Source organism: Gymnoscopelus braueri (assembly GCF_963280865.1).
Source record: "Gymnoscopelus braueri genome assembly, chromosome: 9".
Taxonomy (NCBI): domain Eukaryota; kingdom Metazoa; phylum Chordata; class Actinopteri; order Myctophiformes; family Myctophidae; genus Gymnoscopelus; species Gymnoscopelus braueri.
This window is the reverse complement of record NC_137610.1, coordinates 34112704-34126651: the sequence shown is the minus strand read 5'-3', so window position 1 is coordinate 34126651 and position 13948 is coordinate 34112704. Positions and strand designations below refer to the sequence as shown.

Below are 13948 nucleotides of genomic sequence, written 5' to 3'. Positions count from 1 at the left end.
GCTTAAGTGGGTCCTGACTGGGTCTTAGGTGGGGTCCAAATGGCCAATTGTATGTCACACCCATCTAGGCCTCACCTGTGTTTGCCCATATGGGCTTGAAGTGGGATCTGAATGGGCCTTAAGTGGAGTCCAACTGGGCACGTTTGAGACCCATGTAGATCCCACTTCTAGCAGCCCAAGTGGGTAACATCCGGGCCCTTTGCCAACATGGGTTTCAAGTTGGTCCTGAAGGGATTTAAATAGGACAATTAAACAGTATATTGACAAGAACCATGTTTAACTACTGCTAAGTTTTACCAGGGTGAAAAAACAATATCAGACAATATATCTTTTGACAATGTTTATTATTTTAACTTTCGGCCTCCTGGTTTTTAATAAACCAAATACAAATATTAGAAAAACAAATACAAAATGCTTTGATAATTGCAAAATATAAAATGTATAAATGAAAATAAAGTGCAAAAGCTTTCAGAAATTGTGAAAAAAATTAAAAATTGTTTTTAAAATAAATAAATAAATGAAAATAAAGTGTAGACAGTATTATTGGGCCAATATATCTTCAACTCTCGTAAACAATCCCTTTAACTCTCGTAAATTATCATTAAGATAGAACTCTTGTAAACAATCATTTGTAATGATGTAAAAATGACAAATAACAGTGCAAACTCTAAAGTAACAACTTAAATGTTCTGGACACAAACTAATGAGGAACCCATATCTCTTAACTCAACTTCAACAAAAGGAGGGTTCTTCTCATGAGGTAGTTAATTATTCCAGCAGAGGGCCATTTCAGCCAACAAATCCTGAATGATAAACACACCACAAACTCTCTGTGTGTGTGTGTGTGTGTGTGTGTGTGTGTGTGTGTGTGTGTGTGTGTGTGTGTGTGTCCCCTATTGGGCCTGTTCCTGATTTTCCTGGGTGTTCACTGTGTTTTCGAGGGATCTCCTAGCTCGTAGGGTCCGGTTTCCACCACGGTCTCGAGCTCCGGTGAACCATTTGGACACGGCCATCTCTGCATCCTTCTGGTTTATATGCTGCGTGACGGCGTTCTTCTTTATTGCCCCTAAAATTAAATGACAAGAAGCCAACTTAGTAATGCTGGCTTGATTTTTACATTATGAAACCTTATAAGACAGACTTTTCAAAAGTTTTATATCGCTGAGAAATGTGTATGCTTTTTAAAAACAACCGAGTCAAATCTGAGAACAGTTCAAGCTATTCACACGGCCAAGTGCTACAGGAAAAATGCAGGATTATGTATAGAACCTGACAGCTAAGGTGGCTAAGATGTTCTGATGCATTATTGAGGATTCTTTGGTGAACAGAAAAAGAAAACGGAACAATAATTTTAAATGTCTTGAGCTATGGTGGCAATTTAGTTTTCATGTAGAACAACAAAGTTCAGGTGGCACCATCATATGTTATGGCAATAACACAAAATCTAATTTACCATATAGAACCTCAAAAAGTGCCAGTCCTCGGAACTCCTTCTTGCCACTGCGTCCGAAAAGGTTATACTCGAGTGCCAGCGTATTGGTCAGGAGGAACCCCATCATCCTCCTGACACAACGGTCCAGGGAAGTCCCCCCAATGTCTGCAACCACGGCAACCTGAGTATGATAAAAGTCACAGGAAGGAAATTCTGTATTAAGTGAACAGCTAAGATGTCAATGCCCGTTGTGTGCATGCACTCAAAGGGCAGGTTAACAGACTACCAATGTGATTAGAAAACACAAGCCCATTTTGAAGTGAATAAGCGATTTAGAAAATACAAGTACATTTTGAAGTGAATAAGAGATTTGAACTTACAACTGCAGACTTAAAGTCAGGGTCACCCAGCTTTAAGTTCATGGACTCGAGATCTGCCACCGTGTCCAGCGGGAACACAGCTCCTTCAGGCAGCTCGAGCGCTGGCAGAGATTGTTTCTCCTTCAGCAGCATGTTCAGCATCTGCCCATGGACCTTCCGAGTGCTCTTTACTTCCTCTAGGAGTCTCACGAGCTGGGTGAACATGTGTTCTCCCATGCCTGGTGCTCGTGGTGCTGGACTCGGGCTGCTCATCGGGGTTCCAGCTGTGGGTCGCCTTATTGGGGTTCCGGCTGTGGGTTGACTAGGGGTTCCAGTGGGGTGGCTCATCTGGGTCCCAGTGGGGCGGCTCTGTGTCACAGTTAATAATAATACACTTTATTTGTAAAGCACCTTTCATGACATGAAATGCAGCTCAAGGTGCTTCCAATTACAGTAAAGTAAAACTAATTTAACGATAAAGCAAAAAAAGGTAAGCAAAAGCATAAAACCACATTTAAAAATCAACCAAAAGCCAGAGTGAAGAAATAGGTCTTCAGCAGTGCTTTAAAGCTTTTCACAGAGGCTGCCTGCCTTAGGTGTAATGGGAGTTTATTGGGGTGCTCACGTTTGTGGGTTCAGTGGGGCGGCTGATCAGGTTTGCAGTTGGGCGGCTTGCTCTTGCTCTTCCAACTGGGGTGTCCACATTCGGGATTCCAACGGGACTGGGGGTTCTTCTGGGACTCGGGGTTCCTAAACATAATGTAACATTTCAAGATGTTAAATTCTCTGTATATTTTTTTAAAAATAACAAAATCTAATTCCATACTTTTTACATACTTGTCTGAGAAGAGGGAGATACACCGGGGCTGCTGCTTGGACTGCTGCTCGGACTGCGGCTCCTGTGTCTTTTTGGGGGGGGGGGGGGGGGGGGGCGGGCAGCTCACTTTCTTGGACAGTGCATGGGGATGTGTAGGTGGTAGTTGGCCATCATCGAAAGCTTCCGATTCCTCCTCACTCGTAAGCGCCTCCCTCTGTTTTGGCGTTGGCCTACATTCAGTTAAAAACATAAATTTTAGCAAACATAAAAAAGTAACTTTAAGCAGTAGTTCTCAAAATGGAGTCCGGGGACCCCCATGGGTCCTTGAGGGGGTTCCAGAGTATTCCCAGCAAAATGTATTAAAAAAGTACAGGCAAGAGGGACAAATCAGTTTAACCATGCATACATCAACCATTTGAAAATTGCTGATCTACATGCTCACAACACGCCGCAAAGCAAGGCGTGGTGAGCTTGTAGATCGGTTATCTTCATTTCTTTTGTAACGATGAAATAGGGCATTCATTTACGAAAAAACTAAAAGTTTAATTATGGAGATACAAGGTTTCTGCCCGACGGCAACAATATCATGAATAACAGTGATCAAAGCTACAGAAACACATTAAATAATGAGTTGATATTTAATGTATACAATCATGCTGTTTGTTGTGCATGGTGAGGGCTTGCATGTCAAACAGCTCATATATGAGAAATATAGCATGACATGACATGGAGGAGCGAGCGAGCAGGAGTGTGAGGAATTGGAATGTGGTCGTCAGTCTAACCTGCTTGCTTCCTCCGGACTCGCATCTACTCTTCACCTCCTGGCTCGGAGGTGGGACTAATGCGTCTAATAATTATAATGGGTTAGATACAGGGGGAAATTCCAGGTTTCAGGGGTCCTTGAGGGGGTCCTCAGATAAATCCCCAGATAAATGAAGGCTAGTTAGGAACCAAATGGACCCTTATGTTGCTGTAACTCTCAGGGTTTATGGTGGTCCGTGGTCTAATGCAGGGGTTCTCAAAGTGGGGTCCGGGAGGGCCCTATATTCATCAGCTATTTAAAAAAAGAAAAACCTTGACATAACACCACAAATCTTGTATAGGGTCCTTGGCACAAAATCTTTTCAGATGGGGTTCCGTGGCCAAATACACACCTTGACAAGAAAACATTTTAGAACCATTGCCTAACAACAGCTATTTTTAGTTACCTCCTCTGTCGCCTTCGGGATGCATCATCACCATCAGTCGCCATGTCCGATGACGTCTCTCCCAGCTGGAGCTTCTCACGAGCCACTGCGTATGTCTCTTCAGGAAGAACACAAAAACAGGGGAAGGGGACATTAAAGCAATACAGCTTGTCATTTGTGGACTGGACATCTTCATCTCCAATTTACTTAGACAAAGAGAGAAGAATTACCCAAAAGAAAAACACACACACACACACACACACACACACACACACACACACAGTATTGCTTTACGGTAAAAAAATGTGTTTAACATGAATTGGCCTCCTGGTGGCGCTATAAAAGGCCCATGAGAAGAATCTGGGGCAGAGGTTCTGCTCCGGCATCCAGGGAGTGTGTGTGCACAGTTTCGCTGCAATCAAGGCAACGGTGCCGGAGATTAACTGTACACAGACCGAATGACACGGACGGAAGGACGGCCGGACAGACAGGGTGCAAAACATAATCTCTTGTCATGCCTTTCGGCCTGGGGAGACAATAAGGGTGGCTGAGAGCATCACATAGCTATATCTAGCCTATTATTAAAGGAGAATTCCGGACATTTTAAGTGTTATCTTTGATGTGTCGTTACTCACCTACCGACGTAAACAGTGGCATTGTTTATTTCCAGATATTCCCCTGTCGTCATATTTTCAACCTCCTCCGTTGTCATAATGGGAGCGCGTGTCATAGGGAAATTCGTCTATTATAACCGATGCAAAGTTATTTTTTTCTCTACTACTACTCATTGTGGAGTCTGATGATAGTCAAACATGCAGTGAAAGTTCCTGAGAGGCTACCGCTAATGACGAACGAGCTAACGCTAGTTGCTTGTTTCTCTCCCAGAACCTGGCAACTTGGTGTTGCCATGTTGAGAAACAAGCAACTAGCGTTAGCTCGTTCGTCATTAGCGGTAGCCTCTCAGGAACTTTCACTGCATGTTTGACTATCATCAGACTCCACAATGAGTAGTAGTAGAGAAAAAAATAACTTTGCATCGGTTATAATAGACGAATTTCCCTATGACACGCGCTCCCATTATGACAACGGAGGAGGTTGAAAATATGACGACAGGGGAATATCTGGAAATAAACAATGCCACTGTTTACGTCGGTAGGTGAGTAACGACACATCAAAGATAACACTTAAAATGTCCGGAATTCTCCTTTAAGTCTACTTACCATGATTACAGTGGTCAGTTGACTCCAACACTGCCAAGCAGCTTCCACAAAAGCCTAAAATGTGAGAACACAAAACATGAACTATGAATGCTCTAACACAGACAAAGCACATTAAAAAAAAAAATCACCAAAAAATATCACTTACCCTACCTTTAAAAAGAAAAAAGTGTGTGTGTGTGTGGGGGGGGGACAGATAAATCATGGTAGGTTTTTCACTAGTAAAAGCTTCACTCTGCCTTCATTAAAATTTCCTTTGGCAAAAGGATTACCCAAAGTATATGAAGCAGTTTCCATTAACTAACCTTGGTGTAGCCGGTCTGGGCCTACTTCTCAGCAGACCCTTGCTACGACTCTGCGTTGTGTTGTGCGTGTTTGATGGACAAGGAGATTCGGTTGGTGTCTTTAGCCGAAACTGTGGCGTATTTATTTCTCTGGACTGCATGAAATAAACACAATAATGCAGCAGCATTAGTACACAATAGAACGTCTGCAACACACCAGTCTCAGTCTGTCATACAAACAACTGAGCGACTAGTACTTATAAAACATTCAGATATCAAATCTGTCACAATAGATCACAATACACTGTATACCATTACAGTTACACTGGAAATGTATACACCACCGGCTAATTAATATTTTTTAGACATGTAAACAAAACAATAAAATAAACACATAGTACAAAACACAATAGACCAAAAACATGGGAGCAACAAACATACCTGCATGAAATAAACACAATAATGCAGCAGCATTAGTACACAATAGGACGTCTGCAACACACCAGTCTGTGGTGGGGAAAAGAAAAAAAGAAGCCATTAAACATGCTGCAGGTGCTGTGTGTGAGTCCTCACAAGTGCTGCTAAACAGTACACTTAACAAAAAGTTTGCTAAAACACTCAAACCTCTGCAAAACAACTACACAGCAACACATTAGCACCATGGAATGACATTATAACCTTGTTTCACAGTTTAAGATTATATAAACACTGTAAACATCATTTAGAACAGAAATCTACAAGAGCACAGGACAAACTCTCCTCACCTCAGTCTGTCATACAAACAACTGAGGGAGAGAGGGTGCAACGCAGGTACATGACGTCACTGCAGGAAATGAAGACTTCAAAATAAAAGCATTAGCTCCCAAAACGGTCTTTTGTAGTAAACATACCAAAATAAAAGTGACAATAAATAATATTGGAATAATAAAATAAAACGTGAGGGATTATTGGTGGAATGCATTTCTGTATATTTATATACCTGCTACATTGGCAGTGGTGTAAAGTAACTAAGTACATTTACTCAAGTGCTGTACTTAAGTACAATTTTGAGGTACTTTCACTTCACAGAAATACTTCCAATTTTAAGTACTTTTACTTCTACTCAACTACATCTCAGAGGCAAATATTGTACTTTTACCCCACTACAATTGTTTGAAAAAAAAAAAAAAAACGTTGTAGATTTTGATTAGTAGCCTATTACAAAACATACATTAGCCACTTCAGCCATTTGAAATAAGCAGATCTACAAGCTCACAATGCGTCGCATTGCAAAACATTGTGAGCTTGTAGATCTGCTATTTTCAAAAGTTTTTTCTGCATTTCAAAACTTGAAATTAGACATTCAGCATAATGAGTACTTTTACTTTTGATACTTTAAGTACATTTTGATAACAAAAACTAGCATTCTAGCTAACATTATGCATTGCTTTTTTCCCCCCCATAACCACTAGCATTCCTATTATGTGGGAAACATCCGCCCAATTCTCCCAAAATAGCAGATATACAAGCCAAAATAAATAAAGTACATTTTTAATTCCGGACTTTTACTTGTAACAGAGTATTTCTACATTGCAGTATTGATACTTTTACTTAAGTAGACGATGTGTACACACTGAAGCTTGGATAGGCTGGCTTAGTGCTGCTCGGATGCAATCTAAAGCCAGCCTGGTATATCCGGTAAATGTTCACATACACACATATGCAAACATGATGTCGTTTCCGTATCCGCTCTAGACCGGAACTATTACCTACTAAGTGAATTGATACCAGACCAGTCAGCTCTGTTCATTCTTTTTCTTTTAGTTCACCATTATAAATTAACGAACTGCTTCACAGTGGTGCTGGTTACAACTATGCTAATGCAATTATTAAAAACGCTAAAAATCTATAATTTTATACACACAGATAAACTAATGAGAATGCATTTTAATCACGAAACTTGTCAAAATGGCGGGCTAACGTGAACTAGCATGCTAGCTAATATTATGCATTGCTCTCCGGACTAAGTTGCCACGGCAATATAATATTAGAATAATAATAATAATAAGTTTAATCAAACGATGACAGCCAGATGATGGTATCTGAACGGGATAATACATACTATTCACCATACTAGGACTCACTTACCAGTTAGCTATCATGCTAATAATGACTACCAAGCATAGACTGTGCTACCATGGCTAACAAGCTACAATGAACCTCCAGCCCGCACATAATTCACAAAACATTTAGTCAAAGGATGACAGCCAGATGATGGTATCTGAACGGCATAATAAATGGTGGTACAAACTATATTACTGGCCCCAAAAAATGGAGGGAAAACAGCTTGTTACTTACTTAAATACATATCTCTCTCAGTTCACTGCTCCAACACTCCGTCTCCTTGGAGTGTATCCAATCCGAGAAATAGATCGGGAGATTCTGGAACTACTTCTTTTAATGTCCAACAACCTTTTATTGATTTTATTTTGGTTTGTTTAATCTAAAAATCTCCTTCTAACGAAGGGTTGGCGTACGGTAAATCCACCGGGCGGTTTGAGAATTCAAACGGGAATGACTGACGTGACGTCAGTTCCTGTAGTTGGCAGTGTTTCCATATTTTGCGAAAGAAATAAGCAGACAGGTCTATGAAAACAAGCCGAAAACTGTGTATTGGCATACGGTCATGTGGTGACTAAAGGCCACATGGCCTATATATACATATATAGAATTAAGGGATCAAAGCTTTCCCTTTATTTTTATTTTTTTGTATATTGAAAATAGCCGATCTACAAGCTCACAACGCGTCTTCAAACAAGCCGCTTATAATAAGCAGACATGGCAACACTGCCGTGGGCTTACGATGCACGGCTGCAATGCATTCAGGGACTTGAAGTTGACTTTAAAAGTGTTAATTGTTCTTCAACCCAACTTTTTGTTACTTGTAATTGAATTTATCTGCAGGTAGGAACCAACAATCTGATACAGTACCAAACTGACACAGAGGCAGTTATACTTATTATGGGCAGGAAAATTATTAAAGGTTTTTTAAGGTTTATATTATGTGTAATAAACCTTGTTTCAGGTATGAGAAATGTAAAGAGCCCGCCCACAGAATATTTCTACTGTAAGCATTAATAACGGAGGCAGAACTTCCAATGGACATTAACAGGATACTTTATTTATTTAACTATACTAAAGCAGAAAACACTAATAAAAGACGAGAGGTAACCATAGGCAAATCGTATTACAATTCATTGAATGATCAGTTATAAACTATAGTCCTAATTAAAACAGCTCGAGCATGAATTCATGAACACCTAGAATATAATCAAACACATTTACTAGAAACTCTAAAACTACTACTTAACTTTCCAAGGATAGGAAACCCCCCAAGGGGTCTGGGCTTTGGCGCTGGGTCAGCAGACTTTGAATGACAGTTTTGTGTGAGTTGCCCCAGCCAGCACGCCCACGTGGGACCCATATGGTTTCAATGCGGGCTACTTGGGTACCAAGTGGGAATGGGCTTGAACTGGGCAAATTATGAGGGTCCCACATGGTCTGCATATGGGCTAACTGGGCACGGGCTTGAACTGGGCAAGCCCATGCCGGGCCCACATGGTCTGCATATGGGCTAACTGGGAGTGGGATGGAAGTGGGCAAGCCCATGTGGTTCCCACATGGTCTGCATGTGGGCTACCCGGCATGGGTTGGAAGTGGGCAAGCTCTAGCCTCTATGTAGATGAGACGTAAACTTAATCTGTCTGTGTGTGTGTGTGTGTGTGTGTGTGTGTGTGTGTGTGTGTGTGTGTGTGTGCGTGTGTGCGTGTGTGCGTGCGTAGGTTTGCTGTGTTCAGCGCATAGATATCGATACACATAGAACTGTTCTGACTGCTGCTGCTCATTCCAACTGCAGAGCTTCACTTTCTATGCTTATAATGTCTATGCTGACTGAGCTACGCTTCCACGCTCGACGGGATCATAGATGTACAAGCCCACAAGCGTTGCGGAGACGAGTTGTTGTGCGTTTGTAGATCGGTGATTTTTGACGCGCGATACCGTCGTGCGTCGAAGTATAAACCAAGCTCATTGAGCCATGAAAAGCATCACAACTCATTGAGTTCTCAACGGATTTACACACGGTTTGGTTTGTATGATACAGGATTATTCTGGCTGTAAACATAATATAGTATAGCCTAACTTATAAAACAAAAACACTTTTTGTCTGTTAGTTATTGCAGTGAAAGGATATGAATCATATAATACAGCAGTATTTTATTATTAGTCAAAAAGGTACAAAAAGGTGTGCTTGCACATATTTTCACAAATTGGTACCACCTGTGACCATATATATATTTTTTTGTATTACTATGTCATAGCTTATATTTTGGTATGATAAATATGCCAATATAGTAGCACAAACCTACCCCCATGCCCACTTAGCCCATATATAGCCCTTATGGAACCCACTTTTGTGATACCAGTCCTAACCCATGCCCACTTCGCCCGTACATAGCCCATATGGAACCCAGACATGGGTGACCAGTTCTAACCCATGCCCACTTAGCCCACACATAACCCTTATGGGACCCAGACATGGGTGACCAGTTCTAACCCATGCCCACTTAGCCCGTACATAGCCCATATGGAACCCACTTTTGTGATACCAGTTCTAACCCTCTAATTGCTTTAAAAATATATATGTATATATATATTCCAACTTGCTTTTTGACGCTGAATCCAACGGTGCCAGTCTCAAAGCTGCACGACCCCTAGGGGCCAAGATTATCATAAATAACTGTCTCAAAGGCTTGGAAAAGTCATTTTTCAAAATCAAACATCAGATTCTGGGTCAGTGTGTTGCCCAGAACGCGCCCATATAACTTTTGTCATACACAGCCTTACGGTTCTCCTTAATTAGCTGGGGTCAAGGGGCTATCTTCTGCGCGTTATATCTCGATAACGATGCGTTTTTGGAATCCGCCTTTTGGATATGTCGTACAGCTCATTAAGGCGCACGCGTGGATGCCCTTGGTGTCCCGATCCGACATTCCTACGAGAAATTTGTTTTTTAAAGTTTGCATTCATTATGGTCTAAAGGTCTAACACTCTATGTAGCTCCCTGAAAGTAGAGGACTCTGCGTGGGAGTGTTGTACGAGAAAGGCGAAGACATCGACGCGTGCGCCTCTGCGAGCTTTACAACATATCCGAAAGGCGGATTCTAAAAACGCATCGTTATCGAGATATTACGCTTTATTGCGCGTTCTAAGTCGACATTTGGTGACCAGTTCTAACCCATGCCCACTTAGCCCGTGCATAGCCCATATGAGACCCATACATGGGTGACCAGTTGTAACCCATGCCCACTTAGCCCACACATAGCCCATATGGAACCCACTTTTGTGATACCAGTTCTAACCCATGCCCACTTAGCCCATACATAGCCCTTATGGGACCCAGACATGGGTGACCAGTTCTAATCCATGCCCATTTAGCCCACGTATAGCCCATATGAGACCCAGACATGGGTGACCAGTTCTAACCCATGCCCACTTAGCCCGTGCATAGCCCATATGAGACCCATACATGGGTGACCAGTTTAACCCATGCCCACTTAGCCCACACATAGCCCATATGGAACACACTTTTGTGCTACCAGTTCTAACCCATGCCCACTTAGCCCATACATAGCCCATATGGGACCCAGACATGGGTGACCAGTTCTAATCCATGCCCACTTAGCCCGTACGAAACCCATATGAGACCCAGACATTGGTGACCAGTTCTAACCCATGCCCACTTAGCTCGTACAAAGCCCATATGAGACCAAGTACAGGGTGATCAATTCTAACCCAAGCCCACTTAGCCCATATATAGCCCATATGGAACCCACTTTTGTGACACCAGTTCTAACCCGTGCCCACTTAGCACGTACATAGCCCATATGGGACACAGAAAAGGGTGACCAGTTCCAACCCATGCCCACTTAGCCCACATATAGCCCATATGAGACCCAGACATGGGTGACTAGTTCTAACCCATGCCCACTTAGCCCATGCATAGCCCATATGAGACCCAGACATGGGTAACCAGTTCTAACCCATGCCCACTTAGCCCACACATAGCCCATATGGAACCAACTTTTGTGATACCAGTTCTAACCCATGCCCACTTAGCCCATACATAGCCCTTATGGGACCCAGACATGGGTGACCAGTTCTAACCCATGCCCACTTAACCCACATATAGCCCATATGAGACCCAGACATGGATGACCAGTTCTAACCCATGCCCACTTAGCCCGTACAAAGCCCATATGAGACCAAGTACAGGGTGACCAGTTCTAACCCAAGCCCACTTAGCCCTTATATAGCCCATATGGAACCCACTTTGTTACACCAGTTCTAATCCATAACCACTTAGCCCGTACATAGCCCATATGGGACACAGAAAAGGGTGACCAGTTCCAACCCATGCCCACTTAGCCCACATATAGCCCATATGAGGCCCAGACATGGGTGGCCAGTTCTAACCCATGCCCACTTAGCCCACACATAGCCCATATGGAACCCACTTTTGTGATACCAGTTCTAACCCATGCCCACTTAGCCCATACATAGCCCATATGAGACCCAGACATGGGTGACCAGTTCTAACCCATGCCCACTTAGCCCACACATAGCCCATATGGAACCCACTTTTGTGAAACCAGTTCTAACCCATGCCCACTTAGCCCATACATAGCCCATATGAGACCCAGACATGTGTGACCAGTTCTAACCCATGCCCACTTAGCCCACATATAGCCCATATGAGACCCAGACATATTTGACCAGTTCTAACCCATGCCCACTTAGCCCACACATAACCCTTATGGGACCCAGACGTGGGTGACCAGTTCTAACCCATGCCCACACATAACCCACATAGAACCCACCAAACTTGCCCAGTTCAAGCCCGCGCCCACTTAGCCCATATAGAACCTATATGGAACCCACTGCAATTGCCCAGTTCAAGCCCATGCCCAATTGGTACCCAAGTAGCCCACATGTGCCCCACATGGGGCCCAGGTGGACATGTTGGCTGGGACTGCTGTGCCGTGGGACAAGTCTAGGTGTGCCTGTGTGTCAAGCACACATTATTATTTCAACATATATACAAAAAGTTTGCACTCATTTTCCAGAACAGAGGCAAATTATATACCCCAAAATAACATGCATTTGTGAGGACTATTCACAACTAGAAAAGGATGCTCCTCAGAGTGCAGATCTCCACCAGGCTTGGTTGCCTACACAGGGCTGAGTCAATAGAGCATCGCAGTTCCCGCCCACTTCCTGGTTCCACTTCAAAATACTCAATGCATTTTTCCCATTGACATTTCCAAAAATATTTATATCAATTAATTTAAGCCTAGAATCAAGCCATCCAGGGTCCTGGTGAATCATGACCATAAAACATTTTTTTCTGTGATTTATTTTATTTTATATTTAATTATATGATATACTATATTTAATAAATAACCTTTGTTTTGCCGTTTTCAAAAAGTTTTTTTCACAGAATCAAACGTTTTATGGTCATGATTCACCAGGACCCTGGATGGCTTGATTCTAGGCTTAAAATAATTGATATCATAATAATTGATGGTGCAGCCATCAGGACAAGAGGACGCTGTAGGGGGGAAAATGGAGTTTGTATGACAGACAGTGCAACTGACACGTTTGTAGTGTAAAGCAAGTGAAAGCACCTTTGGAGATGTAATTTCCAATTTGGAGATGATTGGATGTTGTGTTCATGATATATGGCTTTTCTTATAAGGATTAGGCCATGCCCACAATTTTGTGAAGGCAAGATGATCAAAACCTTGTTTGATCATCAGGCATGACTGAAGAGACCATTACCTAATTTAGTCCATGAGCCAGAGCCCCAGAATTGAGCAATGATTATCGAAAGAGTGGGCAAAACCATACCTGTATTAAATTGTTTATAGTTCAATATAAGTAAATAAATATATGATAACCTTTCCACAGGAGCAGCTTTTTCATATTTATCACACATTTTGTTATTTTCCCCATACGTACATGACAGGTGAAAAAATGACAACATTTAAAAAATAGTTATCATAATGAAACTTCCCCAGTTGATTACTTACATGAAGACAATGATTTATCGTATTACAAGTTTTCTGAAATTGTATATTTAAATATGCAAATTAGGCATTAGGAAAATATGCCTGAATTAGCATAACTTTCCAGAATCAACATTGGAACATTGGACAAAGCCAGAGTCAACATTCTTATTTCATTTTGTTAAGATGTTGGAGTCAAAGGTTTTTAACGAGGGAATATTCAATATCTGGCTCAATTTTGGGGCTCTGGCTCATGGACTAAATGCCTAATTTGCATATTTAAATATACAATTTCAGAAAACTTGTAATACGATAAATCATTGTCTTCATGTAAGTAATCAACTGGGGAAGTTTCATTATGATAACCATTTTTTTAATTTTGTCATTTTTTCACCTGTCATGTACGTATGGGGAAAATAACAAAATGTGTGATAAATATGAAAAAGCTGCTCCTGTGGAAAGGTTATCATATATTTATTTACTTATATTGACCCTACTATAAACAATTTAATATAGGTATGGTTTTGCCCACTCTTTCGATAATGAA

The 13948-nt window shown here is 41.8% G+C and overlaps 1 protein-coding gene across 1 annotated transcript; it reads right to left on the bottom strand.

Moving 5' to 3' along the window:
• Positions 1–325: 325 nt before the first annotated feature.
• LOC308092086 (uncharacterized protein) lies at positions 326–3909 on the bottom strand. Its single transcript, XM_080437887.1, has 5 exons — positions 3817–3909; positions 2417–2541; positions 1813–2160; positions 1454–1613; positions 326–1066 (listed from the first exon to the last, which is right to left on the bottom strand). Exons 1-5 carry the CDS (start codon positions 3848–3850, stop codon positions 894–896), a joined length of 840 nt encoding a protein of 279 aa, XP_080294013.1. The 5' UTR covers positions 3851–3909; the 3' UTR covers positions 326–893.
• Between the last annotated feature and the right edge of the window lie 10039 nt (positions 3910–13948).

Coding starts and splice junctions, on each gene's coding strand:
- LOC308092086 (XM_080437887.1), bottom strand. CDS start 3,850: ATGGTGATGATGCATCCCGAAGGCGACAGAGGAG. Junction 1,614..1,812: donor CTGACTTTAAGTCTGCAGTT/GTAAGTTCAAAT, acceptor TATCATACTCAG/GTTGCCGTGGTTGCAGACAT. Junction 1,067..1,453: donor ACTTTTTGAGGTTCTATATG/GTAAATTAGATT, acceptor ATTTAATTTTAG/GGGCAATAAAGAAGAACGCC.